Source organism: Drosophila simulans, chromosome 2R, assembly GCF_016746395.2.
Source record: "Drosophila simulans strain w501 chromosome 2R, Prin_Dsim_3.1, whole genome shotgun sequence".
Lineage (NCBI taxonomy): Eukaryota > Metazoa > Arthropoda > Insecta > Diptera > Drosophilidae > Drosophila > Drosophila simulans.
In genome coordinates, this window is record NC_052521.2 from 7,267,777 (window position 1) to 7,292,104 (window position 24,328).

Below are 24,328 nucleotides of genomic sequence, written 5' to 3' on the forward strand. Positions count from 1 at the left end.
GTGGCCAGACACTCGGGCATTCAGCATCTGACCATTGTGAGCTTGTGTCTGTGATTATGAGTCCTGCAGTTTCAGAAGTCTCTTACGGCTCGTGAATTTAGATTTATATTTCAAAGGGACTTCTAAAACTGTAGGTGGTGTTTCTGGTTAGCAGGAAATCGCTTGGTTGTGTGGTTAGTAGAAAAAAATCAAAACGAAAGGCAGGCAAACCAAATTTCTTTTGGATTTTGCAATCTTTAAGGCTCCCGAAACTAAGACGAAATCAAACTGAAGTTTTTTCTATTGCCCCCCGGTTTCTAAAAACGAGATCTTTTTGCATTTACAAGAAGTGGTCTATAGTTTTGTATGTATGCGTATATATAGGTGTTTTTATGCTTGTATATGTGTATGTATATGTGTGTGTGCTTCTGAATGTATTTAATGTATTTCGTTTGTGGCCAATTTACCGGCAAAATTCCATCTAGGATTATGTCCCATTAGCGCGCGGTACGGATATCCTTCATACTTATCATGCCCTAAATTTTATCACACATTGTAGTTGTTGTCGTTGTCGTTGTGGGTTAATGCAAAAAAAGACAATCGTATTATATAGTAACAATATTAGAACGGCAGGTTGCAAGTGAGAGAAAACGAAAACTCGACGGACCACGCGGCGTATACGTAATCGTGAGTTAAGTATACGCCCGTTGGGCACAGGAAATTAAATGTTAACAGAGAGATAAAGAAAGAGCGTTAAGCACTAAAATCATGCCGCTATAAAGATTAACATTTTATATTTTATAAATTTGCGAGTCTAGAAAAATTAGTAGACAAACGGCAGCAATTTTCGCAAGCGGAAATCCTTCAAACACGAGGGAGAAGTCAAAGAACAAAGGAAAGGAGAGCATAAAGGTGCGAGAATCAAAAGCATACCTGGAGTGGGTGTGATGTGGCCCGTGGACGAGGGCCGCGAGTTGGACATGACCAGGTGATGTTGCTGCGCGTGGCTCAGTACGCTAAGATTGGTGGCCTGCTCCACATTCCCGTTGCTGCCGCCGCCTCCGCCTCCTCCTCCCTGCCCCGAAGGACCTCCCGCCAGGACACTGACGTTGTTCAAGTGCGTGATGACATTGGCTGCACTGACGGCTCCACCGCCTCCTGCTCCTCCGCTGGCGTTGCTACTGGTGCTGCTGCTAGATCCGCCGCTGCCCGTGGAACCATTGCTGTTCTGCTGATGGCCGCTGGCGGAAAGATCTCTCGGCGGCGACTGCGGCTCAGCCTTGACCTTTATGGAGACGGGGGAGGTGGCGGGCGGCGGCGTGCTATTCGAGACAGCCAGGTGCGAGAGACTAAAAAACAGAGATTTACCAACGTTGTTAACAACCAATCAAAAGTAACATATTGGGGTAACTGTATGTGAATCCAATCCCAGTATAGGAATGCTCACCTAGAGTGCGGCACCAGGCCCTGATGCCAGGTGTTGAGGCTCATGATATCCGCGCTGTTCATTACGCCGGATGAGGAGAAGTCCTGCGCCCCGAAGGAATAGCTCGTGAGGGCGGGAATCGGCGTCTGCAGCGTGACCACTGGCGTATTAAGCGATGTCTGGCTCTGTCGTTGCTAAGGGCACGGGATTAAACAAGGATAAGGATAAACCGAATTATGGAAACTATATGTGTGGGGTACTCACATCTGCATATCCCCCGTCATCCGGCGCTGACATATTGGGCGGTATGGGCGCAATTGTGGGCGGTATGACGACCCTTAGATTGGAAGCTCGTCCGTTCTGGCTGCCCGGCGACTGCTGCTTAATGGACAAGTGGTGGGCTGCAAGACGATTTCGGTTAGTTGGGGACCATTACCACAGATTGAGACGGCGATGGAGTAAGTTAGGTGATGTGGGTTAGATGGGGAAAGGAGAAGGAGTAATGTTTATGCCCACCTATGCCAGGACTGGGACCAGGACTCGGTGATCCCACAAGCGGCGAGTGTGAATGCGGATAGCCGTTCGACATCTCCAGCATGGAACCCGATGGATAGACTGATGAGCCAAAGAAAAGATAAGAGTATGCAAACACACGTTTAGACCGGATTGCAATCGCTAAACATATATATTTATATATCTACGAGTATATGGTATACAGAACTTCGCACGCAACTTGGTTAGATGGCGGTGAGTGGGTTAGGGAAATTAAAGAAATTAAATATCAGAAAAAAACAAAAGCACGGTTAAAGAGTTAGAGTATTAGAGTTCCGAGCAAGCATGCAAATCATGTTAGATCAGATCGAATCAGATCAGAGAGAAACGAAGGCAACAAATCCAGAAAAGAACAGAACCAACGATAGATAGATAGAAATGTGTGTGCAGCCGGCGCGAGACACTGTACTAACTTATCAGGGACATCCCACCTGAATCCGTCTCCGAACTCGATGGACGGGGGCTGATGTTGGTGTGGGACATCTGTGGACTGGCCTGCAGCAGGTTGTCGCCGTAGGATCCCGGCACCGGAACAGAAACGGGCAGCGTATAGCTGCTGTTTGGAAGCTGGCGAGGGGCACCAGCACCACCGATGGCCATCTGGTTGCGCTGCATCATGTTCTGGAACTCCTCGTCGATCTTGTTGTACTTGGCCTCCGTTCGCGGAGTGAGTGTGTAGTCCGTTTCGGCTTCGGGCGAGTCCGGCGACATCACGCCGTTCTTGTTCTCCTTCTGCAATGCGAAAATGAACGGACAGATTTGAAAGCGAAGTCCAACGAGTGACGTGATAATTGCCCGAGGATCTTCTCTCTCGGGCCACTTGACGCATTGTTGTGCTAAATTATGTAAATGCAAATCTTGTCCTGCTCCCTCCTCCGCTCCCCTGCAGCATTAACATTACAAAACCATTTACGCGCGGACAGCAACATCGGCGGAACGGCGAAACCGAGACGACGACGCCGCATTAGAAATGCAAAATACTTTGGCGACATTTCACCATCTCCTCCGCCGGATTTGTCTCACCTCTCCCTCCGCCAAATGTTGCTGTCGCCCTAAGATATTGCCTTAATCCTTGCTAAAGGCGATACGGGTTTGTTTAAAGGTCTGCAGCGCTCCCGGGAGTATGAATTTAGCGAGAGATATTGGATTTGACATGCCCAGAAACAGATTTATATATTAAGGAGATTCGTTGTATTCCTTTTTTATTGTTTTCTAAGCCATACTTTATATTTAACCATTTCAAAGTGGTACTGAAAAGCAGGGTAGGGGAATGTGCATTGCATATTTACTACGTTATCATTACTTTTATGCTTGCTTCTAGTTCTAATGCTAACAGAACCACAGGGTACTTGTAGGTCTTGTCAACGTTCATGCATGTTCCCCTTACATTCCAGCTCCCTGCTGCTGCTGTTCTGCTGTGCTTTTCATGGCTCACTTGAATTTGCATAATAGCGCTCCCTTTCGAGCCGCTTTCCTCCGATTTTCCGCCCAATTTTCCACCCTCCAACTTACCTCGATGATGTTCTTGTTGGTGAGGGACTCGTGGGGCTCGTTGTACTCGGTGTACTTGAGCAGGACGCGATCCATGTCGGTGCTGGCGTACTGGTACAGCTTGTTGCTCGACGAGAAGATGATCAGGGCGATCTCGCAGTCGCAGAGCACGGACAGCTCGTAGGCCTTCTTCATCACGCCGAACTTGCGCTTGTTGAAGGTCACCTGTGCGGGCGGGAAGAGAACCGGAAACGGAAGTGCGTTCAATTACTGCTCATGCTCAAATATTTATGCGGTTCGAAAATGTAATTAGAGGCATGGCCTTAGCCAAAGTAGCCCGGCCAAGTGGGAAAGTGGCCCAGGCCCTTGCTCGTTTCCTAGCTGCCTAGTAGTTGGTAATGAATCGATTATGGCCGAGTCAAGGCCAAAGGGGCAGCACCATAAACAAGTTGTTACTGTTCCTTGTTCTGTTTTTTTTTTTTTTTTTTTTTTTTTTCACTGCTCGACGATGACGCGTTTATGGCTTGGCCAAGACGTAGCCTCAGCCAGAAAGGAACGAAAAGTCGGTGGGAAAACCTTGCGATGACACGGCACACGCTCGACAGTTAAAAAATGGGTACGGCAAAGGAAAATTATATCCGTGCTAAAGAGGCAAAAGTGCTTTTAAATGTCTGCCTTTAAATTTTGATAGTTTTGTAGAGGTGAATATTGACCAAAATCTTAGGATGCATAGCAGTTGCTACTCAGTTATTCCTTAATATAATTCCTCTATAAATGTAATAATTAATTACATTTCCACTATCATTCTCGTTAATCAGATATTAAATCACCTCGTCTCATCCAATATACTAATTCGCTGAATACCCATTGTTACATTTTAATGATGAAACGCTATCTCGACTCAGAATTGATTTCAATTTAATAGCCATGAATCGATTCACTCGTCTTAATTAAGTTTCATCGCCATGGCAAATTTGAAGCCCCTGTTTCGAGGATGGCAAACAAGAGATATTCAGTGAATTTGTATTATTATAGCTACGGATTGGCAAACACATTGTGACACTCACCTGCCGATTGCGTTCATCGGTGATGCGTGATATTTGAATTTTTTTGCGGCCCATGGCAACAGATTTCCTATCCTCCTGCGATGGAAACGGAGATGGTGGTGTCCTTGTGCTCGGCTCGGCTGGCTGATTCCTGCTGACTGGGTCGCTGGTTTGCTGGATTTGCTACTGGATTTCCGGCAGCTGGCGGGAAAACTCCGTTAGTTGCTGCCCTGCGGATTGCTGTGGCTCTTCCTGGCGTGGCAGACGTGGGGCATATTTATATAGGTTGTCTATATATAATCCCTTATGTTTGTTTTATAAGTGGACGGCTTGTTAAAACGGCAAGTTCTACTTGTATATAGTTGTGTATATAATTTTATATAATTGTGTTTCCGTATAAATTGTCCTCAGGTAACTGAAACGAGAGATTAGGAGGAGAGAAGCGATAAGTGATTGACTGGCTAAACAAGCTGGAGTGGGAGTGCGGGAGTAGTTAACCCATGGCTGACCATTTAACCCACATAGCTGGCGACTTCAAAAGGGTTTTCCAGATGGACGGGGAAGGATTTGCGGTCAACTTGCTCCATTGTCGCTCCACTGGCGCTGAAAGTTCAATGCACCGCTAATGAAGATGAAGAGCAACTTGTGCTCGCATATGTACTACATATCGCCCACGATGACCTATTTCATGAGCTGGGCTTCACTTAATTGATGGCGACTGACCCCACGCATGATTAAGTTCGCGCTGTCCCTCCGCCGAAGACCCTGGACCCTAGATCTATCCCTTTGATGTCCTCTGCCAGGGCTCACCACACACGCACCTAATCGATAGGGATGTGCCAACAAGTTTACTCGCAAACTGTTTTAAAGCGGAAACGGAAGCGGCACTCTAGATCCCGTTATTTCGCTTGCCTGGGGCAACGAGAACACTCAAGAGCACCGGCGGAAGCTGGGTCTCCATATCTTTCCCCACTTTCCCCACAGCTTTCCACCATTTTCCCTCTGCGGCATCGGCACGTGGCTGGCAAACGCGAGCCAGCAAAAACACACGCAGGACCCCTCACTGCTCCTTTGCGTCGGGCCATTCAATCACTCAGATAAACGGGGATACACAATCGGAAAGAAATTATTGGTACGACAGGTACACAAATAAGCACAAGACTTTAATATCTATTTATATAAATGTTTGATTTCGGAGCTGATGAAATGGCTTTTAATGCGCTTCAGAGGTTTATTAAAATGTATTATTTCATAAGAAAAGTTAATGCTAACTATCATGTGCATTCCAATTATATAAATGGAATATGGAATGGAATATATATGGAATTTGTATATGATGTCCCCCAGTGATGTAGAATATTTCCACAAGAAAGCATGTTTTATTCTCCGTGCCTCGGAAAAAGGAAATCGAGGCGGATAAATTTCACTTGCCTCCGTTTTGGTCTTCCCTTCCCGTCTTCGCCAGTCGTTTGTCCTCTGGCCAGGACCTGGGACAAAAACAACAAGTGCCTTGGCAACGCTTTTCTTTCCTTTCCTTTCCTTGCCGTTCCATTCCTTTTCCCTTCCGATTCGCTTTCCCCGCTCACTTTCGCCGACTCACGCAGCGACCTACGCAATATGCTTCAGCTTTCAGCTGAGCCAGCGGGATGAGGGTGGTGGCATTGTGGGTGGACGGGCGAAATGGGTTGTGACAGGACGTTGCGGGACTGGGGAGTGGGGAGTGGGGTCTTAGCCTTGACGAATATGTGTGACAGCCAGCAAACACACTCATACTTACAGCAACACACACCCACACTCTCGCAGAAGCGAGGACACACTCAACAAATTCGATACATTTTCCCATTTGCCTTTCTTTTATTGGGGCGACCCGCCATGATTATGCGTGAGTTTTGTATTCGGTGACTTGAACATTCATTATTGATATGGAAAAGAAACGAAATGGAAGCAGGCAGCGGGCATAAGGAATGAATCGATAATGATATTGATGACGCTACCATTTGATTCGATAGCAACCCAAGTCGGAGACAACGCGGAGTGAAAAAAGCCGCCCGATGACTTTCTTTCACAGATTTAATGGCATGACCACGGACAAGTGTTGCTCCAAATGGAAATAAAAGATAGGGTATTAGGTATACGCAGTGGCGTACACATCATACCCCTATCCCCGCAAACAATCAATAATTATCCGTTTAGTAATCAATATTAGATTTTCGAAAATTCTATCCAGCAGGACAAATTGCGGTCCTTGTTTGCTGCTGTTTGCGTTCGGGATAAGCACTTGGGCCTTAATTAAAGGACACCTAATCCGCTTAGGACGTGCCACTCACCATTTTGTGACTGCCGTTCAGGGGATTATCTCGGAATAGACTTGCGATTGAACGCCCCCGGCAGTAACTCATGTTTTAGTCACTTCTTGAGTGGCTTTGTGTGTTCCACTCCAGCGGGAGCCACCGCAAACGGATGCTTAGTTTGCCGATAAGTAGCCGAGGTCCAACTTGTGCAGCAAGTGCGTCAATCCAAGAGATGAATAATTAAGGCCGCCGAACAAGAGCTGCGAACTTATCACACCGCAAGTGAGTCAATTCACCAATTGCCACATGCCACCGAGTGTGTCTGCGTGTACGTCTGTGACTCCGAGAGTCATTGCAGCAATTGTAAGAGGAAAAGGGCGTAAAATGGGGTGGTGGCAAACACAAGGCCATGTGGCAGTCAGCAGCAGGATATCAAGTGCTCAAATTACGAATTTGTCCTGTTTTGTAGCATACTTATCAGCGTCTGCAATTGAATTAAACTCCCGCTGCTTTGGCTACTGCTGAAAAGCAGACAAACGTGGGGTGTTTTTAAATGTCAGCTGAGTGCAGTTGAGGCGAGGTTGTTTAAACAGACAGAATATTTATAGATATTGAAAGCAAATTATATTTATTTTCATTACTTCAATGTGAGTAAAAAGCAATTCACGATTAGGAGTTTTTCGGTGAGCTGCTATCTTTAATCAAAGTATCTAAGACATTAGGGAGTTTTTCCAGCACATATGTTTAGCTTGCATGGTCAGTAATGCTACGTATAGTTTGATTTCGAATAGCTAATGGTCCGCTTCCCACCATCATCAATCATACTAACCAAACTGATCGTTTTATCGCAAATCTGCATTTTGTGCGGCCGGTAGCACCAAAAAAGCTCAACTAGTATCTAATCTGGCCAAAATTTCAAGTTTCCGAAAACTCTTTATAAATCAATTGGTCACGTCATTCGCGGGGAATACATAGTATAGTAATGGGCACACAATGGTGTTTGTTTAGTCAAGCGGCACTTCAAGTGGTGCAGGTGTGGGTCTCTGCGAAAACAATCGAGAATGGCAGCAGAAATATTCGACTAATTGCGGCTAAAAAGTTGAGAGAAATGGGCGAAGAGACCTAGTAGACTAATCACCGCAACGGAATGTGGCGAGAAAACAAAGGATGTGCGGAATCATCCGTGGCCCGGGGACAAAAGAACTTAACACGGTTTTCATTGCAACAATCTACCATTTGCGGCTGCTGCATTTCACTGGGTCAACGGCAAAGGCGGCACTTGAGCAGGATGCCAGCAGGACGAATGGAATGAAGGTAGGAAGTAAGGCAGGAAGGCAGGAAGGTAGGAAGGATGTGCCGAGTCTGTTCCATTGGTGGATGTATGTCAAGACATTTGTCTTGTGGCCGGGCAATTAAAACGAAGCAAACTGCCGCCACACGTTTGCCAGCTTCTCCATTTAATTGGCCCAAAGACTGCGGCGGCATCATTAGGCAAATGGCCAAGAACAAATCTCAAGAATGTGGGTGTTTTGCCCAGCTCCTCTGATTTGCAATTCCTCCGTTTCCGAATTTCTCAGTTGGACCGGACTGAAAAGGGAAGCCTTCTGCTTAGCAACTTTGCGCTTTCCCTAATTGTTTGGGCCAACAAAGGCGGGGACATTATCGATTTGATTTAGTGAATCACGCTCTGCGGCTTTTTCTCCGATGAGCGGGCATTAAAAGGCGAAAACTTGTTGCTCGCCTTGATTGCGCTCAATTAGCATTTGCTGCGGCCAAATTTATGCAAATGTTAAACTTTTCCGTATTTTGGAGGAATGAACCCCGGACCGATTCAAAACCAGTTGTGATCGCAATGAGATGAGCCGATCTGAATGCAATCTCTCACCGTCTGGAGCTTACAGCCTCAATTAGAGCGACTGAGATCGCGAACGAGAGACCTTTCATAAATTCCGTTTTTATGGCTGCTGACCGGCCAAATTTCAAGTTTAAAAAACTCCGAATTTATCACCTCCATTTCAAATAATAACCATTACGTGGGTTCATACGCACGTTTGCCTGGCCAGTGAGTGTTCTAGATATCTTAATTCACTAGCTCTGCGCTTTTCGGGCTGTCTTGACTTCCTTGGTCGCAGCTCACTTTCACTTTTCATCAGCCAGATCAGATCCGTCAATGTCCCCGACTTTTGTTATTGTTGTTAATGTGCCGCAGTTAACGCATTCCTGGGACCCCGGTTATAAATCTTGACTTAATTAAAGACACGCGCGCGCTTTAAGACGCGATGAAAACGAGTCATTGCGTACTGCCAATGAGCCGGAACTTCTCTGTAGTGTTCGGGGGCGGTCGGAAGTTGAGTTTAGAACAGTAAATTACGAGCAAAGATGCTGGGGATAGCCATCAATACCAATTGGGGGCGAAGAGATAAGGATAGGATTGAGTTTGAAGAATAGGTTTTAAAAACTGTTGAGTTGAGAAACTAAAATGCACTTGTCATACAAACTACCATTGTTCTTATTAACATTTACATTTATCTTTTATATTTAAATATTACCCACAGCTTACACACATTTTGTGAATACCGCGCTCGTGGTAAATGCTAAAGGCAAATGAAAAATACTTTTGAGATAAAAAATGTGCCTGTTTGAAGCAAGTGAAATATCTGCAAACTTCGATTTCCAATATTTTTGCAAGCAATCGCATTGGCTCCGCGATATCTGGCTCCCTTCCTGCACCGCGTTTATCAACAATTTCGATTGCAGAAATGCCAGCGAAAGCAAAGAATCCAAGGTTTTTGTTTTTCGCCCCGAAACACGCGTCTCATGTTAAGGTAGTCGAACAAATTTGAGTTCTCGGGCCCCGAGTCACCTAGAAGTACACCTAGAGCACTTCTATCTTATCGCCAGCACCTACACAGCCGCAAAAACGGGAGGAGTGTGGGGGAGGGTGCCAAACCAAAACACAGGCGCAAACAGAGAGAAATCGTTATAATAATATTAATAATTATTATTTTTATTTTTATATATGTGGGGGAGCGCGGCGGCAATAACCATAATTATCACAGACACTCGAGAGCCGCAAACACGGCAAATGGCAAAAGGAACATTTATTTTTTAATAACTACACCAATACATCGACCAGATTGTGCTTCATGTGGCTTGTCAGTGAGCCTGGGCACCTTCACATGCGCACGTGTGATAAGAAAGACTCTCGCTCTCGATGGCAGATAGTGGCCGCAAAAAACACGAGCAAATAAAACAAATTTTGATTGCGAATTTTTTATCAAGCACCGAAAGCGACAACAACAAACGTAACTCAACTATTTTTCGTTGAAAATTTGCCAACAAATTATTTTGACCTGATAAGATGTCGGTTGGGTTTTCCTTTATGAATTGAATTTTTTGTTTTTCTTGCAGTTTTTCAGAATCGTATATCATGTTTGAATTTAAAAACTAATTGAAAGTAAAAAAAAAAACTGTTAAAATATTTATTTTTCTCTTAACTTATTAACCTTTAGGTAAATAAATACATACCATAATATTATAATTCTCTATTGGTGGGACACTTAAAATACAAACGCGACCCAAACGTGACTACACCAAATAGTGTTCAAGATCTCGGAGGTTGATGATGGTGATCGTGAACGTGATCGGAGGTGGGGTCCCGTTATCTAGGCTCTGCAATGCCGAATGACCGTTATCGTTTATCGGCGATCGCCGTGGCTAAGTCCACGGCAAATCTGCGGTGATTATCGCCATCGAATGGCTTTGTTTGCTGTTTGAACCCACTGCCCCCTGGATCGTATCGAAAATCCCCTACCCCTCCCATCGCGACCCCCCCTATGATCCTGCGTAGGTGTCAAAGTGCATTGCACGCATGTCCAGCTGGCTGAGGCGAGATAAGAGAAAATATAATTCACTGTGCATTTGCTGCTGGCTGAAACAAAGTGCAGACAATTATCAGCAAATTCGCCAATCAGCCAGCCAGCCAGTCAATCAGTCTGTTAGTCGGTTGGTCGGTCGGTCGGCCATAAAAACTACATGCAAAAGAACTTGATAGCAGGGAAATGGATTTGAACTTCGCCGGAGGAGTACGGTTCTCGCGGGCCCTCAATATTGATACGAAAATCGCTTATCAGCGAGCGTATATAGTATTTGTGTGTGCGTGCTCGCCCGTCCGAGTGTATGGCAGCCACTCTCAGCATTAAATCGCAAGAAAAGAAATTGAAACATCGAATGATATCAATTGAAAGGGAATAACTGGAATCAACATAGCGAGGCACAATTCGAAAACCAGGCTGATATCTCTCTTTTTCTTCGGAATCCCAACGTTTGGCTCAGCGATGACGTCAGTTTGCATGGGTAACTTGCTTATTTGGTTCCCGACATGCCGGCTGCCAGTGTTTTTGTAATTGTAAAATATAAATAATCAAATTGCCCTATCGGCATATAAAAGGAGCGGTTTACAGCTCATCGATGATCTGTAAATAATTACTAAGATTTTGGGCGGAATTATAGCTCAATAAGAAAACGAAAATGAATAAGGTGTATATGATAACCAAAATTAGGTTTTATAATTCATAATATATAATTGATTTAAAAATGTGTCTCAAAAGTATGACTAACAAAAAATCCCTTATATTGAAATGAGGCATTCAATTGGATTCTATGACGCTCATAAATATCAGTCAAATTGTTATCACAAACAGCAAAAATTATTCTAAAGACAAGAGTAAAAATCGTTTTACCCATTTTGCAGAGATATTTAATTTCACCTGGTTTTAAAAACTACTTTTGAAAACGAAAACATTCAGTAGTAGATAAACTTACATGAATCGCTTTTCAGCTGAGCTTCCGTTTCCTCGAAAAATGTTCTCAAAAATACACTACTCAATAGAAACCGACGAGTTTTGAACTTTTCTGGGGATGTCAGGTCGCTGGCGAGGTGTTTGCACAAATGTTTCCGAGCACACACACGAAAATCTTTGCAATTGAGATGCAAATTGAATTATTGTTTGAATTCTGGCTTTGTTTACGCCGCTCGTTCGATAAACATCGGGGCGAAATGCAGTCAGTGATATGTTTGCTGTTGTGTTTGTCGTGTGCTTTAGCTTTTTGTAAATATAAACAAAGTCCGGGCTGGCGGGGGCGGGGATGTCGCGGCGGCGGTTGGCGCAAATAAAAGTTAAAAATAAAAACTTATAATTGTCCGACGGCTGTTGTTATTTTTATTATTGTTGCCATTTATTTTTGGAAATAGACGTTGAATTTGTTTATATGGAGTAAAAATAAATTATTGCGCGTAGTGCGAGAGCAGCGGGCCAGCATAATTTCTCGCGGCGTTCGATTTAGTATCTCTATCTGTTGTGAATCGCTAGCGGAATCGGATCGTTGGATCGTTGGCTCGGAATGAAAATATCGAACTCGCAAACGGATCGCAAACTGATCTGCCGAAATCGAATCGAATCGAAATCTCAAAATCTCGAAATCCCGAAAACCGAAAAACTGAAGAAGCGGCGCTGCGGACGCGTACAAACGTACTGACGGATATGCCGTCGTTGACGTCGTAACGCCAAGTACGCACACACAGATACGCCCGCACACAGCTGCACTGCGCCAGGCTCTCTCGCAGTCGCACACTCACACACACGCACAGCCAGCAAACGGACACGTATACGTAGGCTGGCGGTGAGGATTTTCGTTTCGTGGTGAACTCACTCACACGCGCACACCTTCTAACGGTGCCTTTTGTTTTTGCCTTTTTGTGTAACAGAATATCGCACACACACATTGCCGGGCAATGGGAGAGCGGGAGAGACAGAGAGAGTGCGCAGTCGCTGACTTTGAGTTCTTACTCACAACGAAAGCAAGAGTGAGCGAGAGGCGGCGGGGTTTGGGGGCGTTAGAGAGGGGGCTGGTGGGGGTGAGTGAGTAATTCGGTTTGTGAGTGAGTGCGTGCGGGAGTCGAACGAGAAACATATGGTTTTTGTTTGTGCCCCAGCCAGACACACACACGCACACTCACCCACACACTTGATCAATCAGCAACAGTTACAGTTAGTTCCCTCGCAGAGCTTGTTGTCCCACTCTGGCAACCTCCCATAAATGTTAATTATCCCCCACTTCACCACCCCCCTTCACTACACCCCTGCTAAACATCGCTTTGGTTTCCGTTTTCCTTTGTATCCGTATCTCCCTGCCTTCCAGGACCTCTCTCCTCCCACTATCTGGGTTTTTTTTGTGTGTATTTTATTTATTTGTCCTTGCCACTGGATCCTCTCTATAAACACCCACCTACCATTAGTTTTCCCCCTCGACGCAGCTTAATAAAAACTTTGTTGACCTGCGTTTGGCAGCAGAAAAAGGTAAGTATATACTCGATACCCTGTTACAAAAGATGTGGCATACTTACTAGCTTTGGTTACGCCTTTTAGAAAGGTGAAGTATGGTATAACTATCATTAAAATTAATTTCATTTTTAATAGGTGATATTAACTTCAAAGTTGTGACTGCTGTTCTTGTTAGCTTCGATGTGAACTAGAATGTTGAACTAAATCGTCTGCTAGTGGGTATAATAAATACACACAAAATGGAAGGAATCGGAAGGGACAAAGGGTAGGACCCGTAGGATCCTAGGGTGTGCGGCAACCAACGATTCATTGTTTCTGCTCGATTGATGATTGCCTATTCAGACAGAGGTAAAGTAGTTGTATGGCTGAAGTTGGGGCTTAATTTGTGAACCGGACCGCCAGCCAGCCAAGTGGGATCCAAAGCCCTGTGACCCAGACCCTGTCTATTGTTGCGTTAAGCGAGATATTATTTACCTTAAACACGCTCTATTATGCAGGTTATGTAGGCGAAAAGATAATAAAGTAGGGATACATGTACCCCTACTTGATCCCAATAGGAATTATTACAAAAATCGACTTTTATAAAGACAGGAAAATTGGGAATGTTGGATGTGATTAGTCTACTTCTGCGAAGCAAATAAAAGCTGTGGCTACTTTTCAACCAGAAAAAAAATCTACTGTATAAAGTGTAAACTATTTATAAAAGTTAGTTTCTTACACTTTACCATCTATAGTTCTAACCCATATAAGAAATGATTTTGCGTCTATTTATAAACAATAAAGATAATTCCAATAGCGACAATTTTAGTGATTAGCCATTACAATATGGCATTTGTATCAATAAGAAAATATATTAAAAGATATTCTTATTTAGTGTAAGCTGCGATTTAATAATTGGATTGATAGTTAAAACACAGACAAAAGGATATTGAGGGAGGTGAAATCTTAAAGAATGCCCATATTGCAGTTGCAGTTAAGTGGACGCAACTTTAACGTGACTTTCCGAGTAATATGCGAATGCCAGATGCCGCAGATATTGCTCCGCCCCGCCGAGTGAATGGATTCTGTAAAAATCACGCATAACCGATACCAAGTGCAGCGCGACCAAGTTACCCGTTTTATGGCCCTCGCCTCTCGGCGGCGCCACAATGTTGCAGTTTGAGAACCGAACCCAGCAGCAAACGATCCATGTGTGTATATCCGAAGATCCCTTTCCCACTCCCATTACCAATCCCATTTCCATTTCCATTCCGATTCCCGTTTGCAGTGTCCTTGTGACTTTTAACGCTTCCACTGGGTGCGACAACTGCCAACTGCAAACAGTCGTCGACAGTCTTAATTCAATAAACGCCGCCCGGCGATTTGCGCATGACCATGTACCCCGATGCTGTGCGCCGTACGGTTGATGCTGCATGTTGCATGCACTCAACACATGTGCAACATGCGGCATCTGCGGCAGCAGCATCAGCAGCATCGGCCTCAATGTGCGTTGAGTCCGACTTTAACTGCTTGGCAGGGGTTTCTTCAGGGGGATCTTCGAGTACCCCAAGCCAAGCCACGTGAAACTCATATCCATGCTACTGCCCTCCGCCGTTGATGTTTTTGTAAACGCTGCGTAGGTAATTTCATAAATCTCATTCAAATTGCCCTTCGTGCCATGCCCATCTTGCAGATACCCAGCAGTAGAACAGCACCAAGTGTATCCGGAGGGTTGTAAGCATACGGAATTACGGGAAAAACATCTTTTTAATTGCTCGTCGAGATTTCGAAATTGAAAAATGTCTGCGGTGGTATCAATTATGCAAATGCTGGGCCCCCGAAAAAAGCAATGGAAGTTCAGTTCAGCTCAAGTGATTTCGACGCGGAAAAGTCTCTGGGGAGCTGGTCGACTTCCTGCCAAAGGAGAGGGGTAGGTGTCGCCATTAGCATTGCCTAATTACATTTCAATTGCTCGACTTAAACGGGCTTAGGACCCCGACTTGCTCCCTAATTCATAAAAATCTCAATCAATTTCCCCGGGCACTGAGTGCAATTTAAATGTGATTAAATGCCAGCTTAAGTACGCTACTGTTCCTCTTGCCGCTCCTTCATTGCGACAACGTCGAATTTTGCCTAATCTAATCAATTTTCCCCGATGCTAAACGCCCACGCAGAAGAGCCTCTTTTAGCTACAGTTTCAGGCTGTCAGCCCGAATAATTCCACCTTAACACGTGTGTCATTGCGGGGCGAAGGATCGAGGGATTCGGATTCGGATTCGAGATTCGACGGTGAAAGCATTTCTCTGTTTGCATGACTGATAAGTTCCCAGAGAAGAAGGCCGGATGCCTAACCTTCCATTTTGACTGGCTTAGAATGCGAAAACTGGCCTCTAATTGGCTTCGACTGTCATCCCGACTTGCAATTAGCATGGCACGGCAAATAGAAAACTTTTCAACTGTTCTAGCACACATCCTGAACTGAACGACCTGCCGTCCGCAAAACTGTCACCGTCGACCATTTTCCCTTGTTACCAAACTGTTTTTTTTTTTCTACTCCTCACTTTTCCTTTCGAGCTGGTTTGGGAAAATGGCACATATTTAATGCGAGAACTCTTTTTTTGGGGCAAGGACGAGCTGCAAAAAGGTTTATAATTGAAACGGATGACATACATTCAAGGTGAGCTAATTGAGTTCCCCCAAACTTGATTCGCATTCATTCATAAGTTGGCCCATTGATGGACTCATAAAGTGTGTGCTTCAGTATCAACTAAGTGGCATATCATTCGGCGAGCGACAGTGAGTTGGGTAATCATTTTGAAACATTCGGAATAGCTAGCGAATAAATTTCGAGTGGGTGGCATATCAATCAATGTTATTTATGCATATCCCAGCTGACACTGAAGCAAACTCGGGAACACACTAAAACATTCATGTACTGAGGAAAACTAAAGTTTGAGTGGGAGTGAGCTGCTGGCCTCGGCTGCTTTAATTCACGGCATTGAAAAGCGGTTTAGGTTACATTTTAGCTTGTTATAACGCTTTTTGGAAGGAAAGTACGCTATAAATAACGTGCATCACAATTGGAATCCATGGTATTAAGTAGGGCGGAAAATAACAAGAAACAATTATTAAAGTCCTAGTATTTTAAAATACGAAATTTAAGTTAATTTAGAACTTAGTCCTGTCATAACTTCTTGCCTTGCCAAGTAAACAACAAATTCAACCGAAAATTTGTTTTAAATATTACTACGAAATACTGTTTATTGTGATTCCGAGATTGTGTAGTAGGAAACTTGTTGCCTATGAAAAACTCCAGCGACTGCTGTTTAATGTGCAGTCTAATGTAAACACTAGACAACCAAACTACCTTCTCCTTTTTTCCAGCCAACAAAAACCGAACTCGTGGAAAACAATACCAAGCATCCTGGCTGGAGAAAAGGGATGGGAAAAACTGGTGGGAAAGCAGACAGGCAGACAGGCAGACACACGGAAATTGACAACTCGCAGAGCAATAAAGAAAAGTGTCCCGCACACACACACACTCACACACAGCGGGAGAGAAAACGAGCAGAAGGAAAACCCGAGGGGGTGGCGGCGGGTTGATAAGTTTATACAATTTCCACCCACAGAACCTGAGTTATGCCTCCACATAACACAATATTTCCCTAATGTCTTTATTATGTTCCATTGAGTGTAAATATTTGCCTTGCACCCACACACACAGACACACACAAACACAAACTTGCGCACGAGTGCGTGTGTGTTTGTTGGCCAGCTTCATAATACGAGGCACGTGCTTCATAAGAAGGTGAAACAAGCCGAAAAACAAAACAGGTTCTAAGGACTCACCTTCTTCGGGGAGCTCGCTTTCAGCAATTTTGCCGACACAACAGGTACAAAAGATTGAGCTGCAAAGAGGCGGAAAAATACGAAAATGGAAATTAGAAAATTGGGTGGCCACTGGGGGGAGGGGCAGCTTACGACAAAACGCCGAGCTGCGAAAACGCGTCCGTGACGCCAGCGATTTATGACGCTCAGTTCAATGCACACGCGTACCACGTTGACCTCCTGCATCGCGCTGTTCGCGCCCCCCGCCCAGAAACCCCAGAATCACTAGAATCTCCAGAAGCCCCAGAAATCGGTGGCAAAGTCGGGGTCCGCACATGTGCGGCATACCCCCTGCAAAAATGGACTAAAAGAACTCAGATAACGAGTTGGATAACCGAGAAGCTGCTGCGTGAGTCCCAGACGACAAGTGAGCAGAGCGGGTTTAAAGTTGAAAGGATACCATAAATCTTGTAAGCTGATGCAAAGCGACATTCGCCGAAGCCGCAAACAAAGCCACTGAATGCGTGGGGAACCAAGGAGTAGGGCGGCGGAACAGTGAGCCATCTGAAGGCTCAACAAGTGACGCAGCGACTTGGGATGCTGCTCGGGTAGATTGGGTGGTGATATATAGAACCTATCACTTCTGAAGTATTGCGCACGTTCTTCTTCTTTAATTTAGTAACCAATGTAAGGAACCAAAATCGTAACTATATTAAGATCAATGTTATTAAATTAAGATTAAATTCTATAATCCTAGTAATAAAGATGAAGTCAAATCTTTACACCCCTACCCTATAGAAAGAAAATGATGTTCGCCCAATCAGCATTTGCAACATGAGGACTATTTCTCAAACTAATTTTCATCAGATGTTTGTTGCATAAAAGACACTCAGGAAATCCCCAGGCCTAATGAGGCACATTTCCCCGGTCTGGATGGACGGGATTACCGATAGCGAGCCCGGTCTCAAGTGGGCGCATCCTTTAGCTGCTGATTTGGATGGCGAGGTCGTTTCCTGGTTGCCATTGCATTTGCAGTTGCCGAGCCAGAAGTCAAATGGCATATCTAGCATAACATTCTCCTCGACTGCGGATTCTCTGGCCGAGAATGTCTGGGCATCGGAATGGAGGCACCCAAGCCACTTGAGCCCCGTATCCGTGTGCGGTTGTTTCTGTTTCTGTATCTGTATCTGTTTAGGAGCCTGCAGCCACATTTTATTGTTGTCTTTCTCACCTAAAGCCAACTGAAGCGGCAGCAGCGGCCATAAGGCGCATCGATGTAGAAACATCTTATGGTTTTTCATACACTCGGCGAAAAAATTATGAAATTGAAACTACTTAAAAGTACAAAAAGATATTAAAAACCATATTAAAACTGAAAGAAGAATACCAATATGTTAAATATTCTTGTTTAATAAGATTTAACCATTTTTGGTATGAAGAATTTTGGTTTTTAAACTTAAAATTTTTATGACTTCAGTGTAGGTTATGTGAGTACATACTATACACATATGTACATATGTCTATATCTTCGAGCGAGTACTCGCAATGTTTCCTTTGATTTTTTAACTTATTCGGCCTCCGAAACTACAACAAAGCCTAGACAGAGGCGGAGCCCAAAGGGGCTTTACAACATTTGTGAAAGAACATGATTTTTGTAAACAACTAAGTGCAGGAAAATTCCCATTAAAGGAGTCCAGAGCTGGGAAACATGAAGAACCCCTCAACACCCACACCCATGAGCGCACACATACATATGCATGGACAGGTTCACCGACACGCATCTCTGCCGTACGCAAATGTTATTGACGTGGCAGGGAATCAGAATATCAGACCATCAGACCGTCAGACCGTCGCCCAGACTGACAGGCAGCCAAGAGGGACTGCGATGGGGGATGGGGGCAAACTGCTGCCACTGATGTTACCGTTAAAAGAAATGCAATTAAAATGAGTCTCTAGACCCCTGAAAACTTCGGGCAGCCGTAGCACCCGTAGCATCGGCAAACGGAAGCAATTAGTAAACTGAGCGGGGCAGCTATATCCGAGTAGATCCGAAGCCGAGGGGTAAATCCATGGCAAATCTCTGCCTGCACACAACACGCGTGCTCTACGTGGCTTTTTTCCAGCGGAGATCGGTTGAAATGCACGCGGCGGGGAGGGAGGAATGCACTCGGGAACTGGGCACCGCGGAGCACAGACAATCCTTTGGCCACGGCCACACCCCCTCCAGCCCACCTTTGCATGTACATGTGTATCCCTCGATCTTCGTCACGCCTTGGGGACATGCCCAAGAAATCATAATTTTTCAATAATGCTGTTTGTCACTTTCGGTTTGGGGTTACACAGCTGAGACCATGGGCAAATGGTATAGAAAAACAATTGGTCGGAAGGCGGGGACATCTAAATATAGATTAGGAGATGCCTAGAAAATCCATCGAAATGTCCTATAAGAATTTTTAATACAACTTTTTGACAAGTTCGTTAAACACATATCTAAACTATGGGCACTTAATAAAGAAAATGGGTATTTAAGGTTCTTTGCAAAAAGAATCAGTATATGGTTCAACTAAAAAGGTTAAGATTTCCATTTTAATACCTAATATACCAACATCTACAACGACTCATTTTCCATATTTCCAAATACATTTAAAAAATTTTCCGAAAAAGGCGACGCCAAAACAAATCTACAGACAAGTCGGGCCTCCGTTTTTCGATGGGTGGGCAGATCGTCTGTCTGCATTTCTGGACCACCCAGTCGAGCGGTAATGCAAAACAGCCGGACATTAGGAACATGTAGAAACCAATAAGAATAGGCAAACATAAACTCAGAAATCCGTATAAACATGGAAACAACCAAACCAGACGAGCGGACAGCCCGGCGATTATGATGAGATGATGCAAACGCAGAGAACTATATCTATAACCGCATCTACGACTGTGGCTATATATCTATATCTGCTTTCTGCACGATTTTAGACACGGCACGTGCCCGTGCGCTTTCTGTAAAAATAAAACTCGGGCCAATAACATTTTTAGCTCAAATCGATTGTTTACTTGGCGCTTGCAGAAAATTGATAATATTTGGGGGCCTTAAAGGGGGTGGCGACCTGTTGTTGTCTCTGATCGGCTGGCCAGTTCATTCACAAGTTAAATTTAAACAAAAACCAAAACAAAATCTTAAATTTAGTTATGGCCCAAGAGGAAAAATCTATTAAAATCTATACAGGTTTTTAGCTTGAATTTTTCTCCTCTCACTGCGTTTTCCTGTGCTTTCGTTTTTCTGTATTGCGATCGGCGATATTCAAAATGGCGGTCTGTGGGGAAGGAGCGCATGCGCAAAAAACCGTGAACTCACCTCAGTGGAACCCACCTCTCGCCTGTCTGTGCAATTGAGTGTGTGCGTGAGCGCTGACGCCATTTGCATTTCGGGCTAAATATAGACAAAGTGCTCGCCTCGATCGCCAGTCTTCCCCCTTTTCCACCCATTCTACACACCTCTCTCTACGATCTGCGTTGGTGTGTGTGTGCCCACATTACGTTGCGCTGCTTTGGTCCCTCTCTTCGGATGCTCGTGTGTGAGTCTTCCCCACACCTTTCTTCCGCACACTTATGCTCGGGCCCCTGCCAAAACTACATCGGTGTGGGTTTGCTGATTAAATTTCAGTTTTCCTCGGCAATTCTCTTTCGAAATTTTCCGATCTTTCTACACAAGATTTTGCAATGGCTGCTTCTGTGGGGAAGAGACAGAGCGGAAGGGGTGGTGGACACCGAGGGTGGGGAAGACAGGTGCTGCCAAAATGCGTTACGAAAGCGCCTCGATGTGTAACTGCAAAATGAAGACCCATGCGGTATGTCACCCTCCCACTCTCCCCATTCCTCCTCCTCCTCCACCTCTATATAGTATCCTATATTGCCCGCTCTACCAGTTGCTGTCCATGTCAGCTAACAGCGCCTGATGTCTGTCGTCGCCAATTGCGCAGCTGCAGATACACATATGGATGGATACGGATACAGATACAGATACAGACGCCGACACAGATGCAGATACAGATACAGATACAAATACAAGGGAAGGGGCAAGGAGCGAGCGAGAGGATGCCAGTGTTTGCTATACTGACATTCCGTATAAACAAATATCTGTGTATATATCTTCTTTACGCTGGGGCCATATAGCTGTATTGGCCCCTTTGCTCGTATTTCTTGGCAGGCAAGCTGGATAATCCCGGCGGGGAAAAGCACATGGAAATCGTAATGCCAGAATGTGTGTGCCTCAGATCGATATATGATCCAGAGCTATGCGATATTGGTAAAGAAAACAAATGGAATGCAAAACATTCTACGATTTGCTTGTTTTCTTGAGTATCCCTAGAGATCTAAGAAATCCTAAGTTACAGGAAAGATCTGAAATAAAATGATATCTGACCTAAAGTAATGTATTAAAAACAAAAGATTTAATTAGCGGTTCTGCCTCGTTTTCCAGAAGAGTATCAAATAGTTAAATATTGCTCACTTTTTTTAAGAAAATATTTTGTATTATATTTTCCAAGACTTCTTTCATTTGAGTGAAAACTAATATTTATTCAAATTTGTTCTTTGTTTTACCAATGAGTCAGAATAAACTGTTAAGCTAACATTTCGTTGGCCATTTCCATAAATTCTGTTATTCTGCACCGAAACAAGCTCCATTTCGCCGCAATTGAATTGGATCTTTCAAATTGAATTAAATTCATTTCTTTTGGCTCAGCCCTCTTCACATTACATTTTATCTGCGCTGAAACAATTTTAATTTGCATACAGCACTTGCCAAAAACCAAACGCGAAGAAAACGAATTAGAAAACCAGAGACCAACGGTCGCAGAAAATGTTGCAGAAAACTAGAAAATTTTGCCAGTTTCTTGTTTTCTTTTTCTTTCTTGACGCTGTTGCGGTTGCTGTACCACCCCGTGGATGGGGATGGGATGGATCTGATATTTTCACGCTTAATCACTAACTGTCCCTCTCGCCTGCCGCCGGTGAATGTGCATGTGTATGAGTGTGAGTGTGAGTGCGAGTGTGCGAGAGTGTGTGGCTGTGCCTGTGGCATAGCGACAACAAGACATGAAAAACATTTTGGCCCGCGGCCAAAATACTTAAAGCTGCAAATGAAATGACAGAGAACGGGACGTCGACGACGACGTCAAGCCAAAACTGCACAAATGTCAAAGGGGGTCGGAAAATGGGGGGGGAGCGGCGGAGTGGGCCGCCAAAGGGAAACTTTAATTTTCCTTTATTGCGGTCGTCGAGTGCAATTATCGAGCGTAAACAAAAAGGAAAAGAAACAAAACTCGCCCTGCGTTTGCAACAAATTTTATCTTCAGGTGAACTTTTCCGGCCCTCTGTTCGTCGAATAGATATATGTATATGCATGTATAAGTATATAAGTACTTATATATATGTACGCACGCCGATGTGTATACATTTGGGCGACGCGTGCTTGAATACTTGATGATCCCCTGAATATATAATGTTATATTCACGAAGGAGAGAGCGGGACGGGGCGCCATTCAATGACGTTCGATATGATGCCAGAGGAAAAATTCTGACACACAGAGGAAGCTCTGCAGATATGTACTTAATTAGCTGCAAATGGTGTTGCTTCTTGGAGCTCGGCAATCCAAAACCATCGATATCTGCACGGAACTTTGTAACACAATGCTTTTGTTTCCCCCACAAATTTCCCAACCGAACCCCCCTCCTCCACCCCGCTGTTTCCATGGCAAAGGGAAGGAAACATTCTTGGCGAAAATGTTTCACGTTAATTGAAAGTATTGGATACTTGGCAGTGTGTGCGAGTGCCAGTGTATCTGTGTCTGTGCGCATCTCGCATACGCAGCTGTTGTTGTAGGTCTGGTCCGATCTGGTATTCGTAGTCGCAGACTGCCCAGGAATCCGGTCGAGAGCCAAGAAAGCTGCTCCGAAATGGATACGACTCTGTGTACAGCACCAGCTCTTACAGGTCCACACTATGCGTATGCCAAATGAACCTGCGATTCGTAATACAATCAAACTTCGCTAGAAATACTGTATAATGAGGCAGTTCTTGTAAATCTATACTTTCATAATCAAAATAATATAACCAAAATTAAGTGAGAACTAAAAGATTTTCTATTAGAACTGTATACTGTTTGAATATTAAGAAATATGGTTATATAGTGGCCGAAAGAAAGGTCTTTACTTAAAAGTAATCTATAAGGCATCTAACACTGTTATAATTAATAAGCATTATAATCTTTAAACTTAACACTTATCACTTACTTTATATGGGAGCCAACTGTCCCTGCAGTAATTCGCTCCGAAAGAAGATCTATGGCCAGTGTTCAACGAGCATCCCGTGACTACCCAAAACAGAGTCCTGGAGAACTCGCGTGGATCACTTATATTACGGATTTGTACATTGGCTTATTGTTTGCAGTTAATGGGAATTGACATTGACGTTGACACTGCTGCTTCCACCTGAGATTTGTTGTATAACTGTAAGTAAAATGGGGATATATATTAGCCATTGCACAAGTGCTTTTCTATCGTTTTCAGAAGAAATGTGCGCAAACGTGAGTCCCCCGCTGTGGCGAGCCTACACAAAATGCAACAAGTCGGGGGTCTTCGGGGGTCGATGAGGTGGCATTTGGAATGGCGATGGGGATGGCATTTGGGGTGGCAGATAGTCACTTGCAGGATTCTCTTGTGTTGAGGGAAATGCGCGCGTGCTGTGCTCAACAATCGCCCACACAGAGTCGGAGTATCTCTGCGGCAGTATCTGTATCTGTATTCGTATCTGTGGGCCGCTTTGCTGTGGTTGTGAGTGTCAGAGTGCGTGGGTGGCTAATGAAATGCTTCAGCGACAACGGCAACAGCCATAGCCACATCCACATTCACATCCCCAGCAGCAGACAATCGGAGGCAGCTCCTCCATGTTCACATACCCCATCCACCCAGGTTGCCATAGACTTGATCAGCTTTCTGTATATCATTGGTCCCCGAGAGGAGCGTGTGCTTGTGGTGCTCCCTTTGTTGCGTTGCCATGGCATTTCCAGTGAAATGGCTACCTATGAGTGCCTCAGACTGCCACCTCCTGTGGCTACTTCAAAAAAAATGAAAACTTCAAAAAACACCAACGCACACTCATAAGTTCCTGGAACTTTAAAGCCGAATTAAGAGGGCCGCCTATTTGGAAGCTTTTTAAAAACTAGACTACTTAAAAATTAGGTCTCCAATTTCGGATTCAATCCCTTTTCTTTTAGGGTATTGACAAGTCGTTACCACACAGGCACAAAAAAAGTAAACATCAAACAGATTCAGCTGGCAGTTGTCTCTCATAAATTTCCCCCTCAATATTTTTCCACATTTCCCACCTCGTTT

At 44.4% G+C, this 24,328-nt stretch overlaps 1 protein-coding gene and 1 long non-coding RNA gene across 11 annotated transcripts in view; one reads left to right on the plus strand and one right to left on the minus strand.

The window, feature by feature from the left end:
• Positions 1-24,328, minus strand: part of LOC6733795 (myocyte-specific enhancer factor 2) — a 44,715-nt gene that overhangs the window by 3,467 nt on the left and 16,920 nt on the right. For 2 of the 10 annotated variants that reach the window (XM_039292398.2, XM_039292396.2), the window contains exons 2-10: positions 23,228-23,443; positions 16,958-17,016; positions 4,516-4,909; positions 3,470-3,673; positions 2,371-2,689; positions 1,922-2,020; positions 1,670-1,806; positions 1,427-1,599; positions 913-1,328 (exon numbers count right to left, since the gene is read on the minus strand). In XM_039292398.2, coding sequence (XP_039148332.1) covers positions 913-1,328; positions 1,427-1,599; positions 1,670-1,806; positions 1,922-2,020; positions 2,371-2,689; positions 3,470-3,673; positions 4,516-4,569 — 1,402 coding nt within the window. In that variant the 5' untranslated portion in view covers positions 4,570-4,909; positions 16,958-17,016; positions 23,228-23,443. Of the gene's footprint in view, positions 1-446; positions 516-912; positions 1,329-1,426; positions 1,600-1,669; positions 1,807-1,921; positions 2,021-2,370; positions 2,690-3,469; positions 3,674-4,515; positions 4,910-16,957; positions 17,017-23,227; positions 23,444-24,328 lie in introns of all 10 variants that reach the window. The other 8 variants (XM_016167136.3, XM_039292397.2, XM_039292394.2 and 5 more) reach the window with 7 other exon arrangements.
• LOC120284446 lies at positions 11,616-18,260 on the plus strand. The gene is made up of 3 exons (XR_006541619.1): positions 11,616-13,144; positions 13,265-15,785; positions 16,493-18,260. It is a non-coding gene; the product is annotated as an uncharacterized LOC120284446 (long non-coding RNA).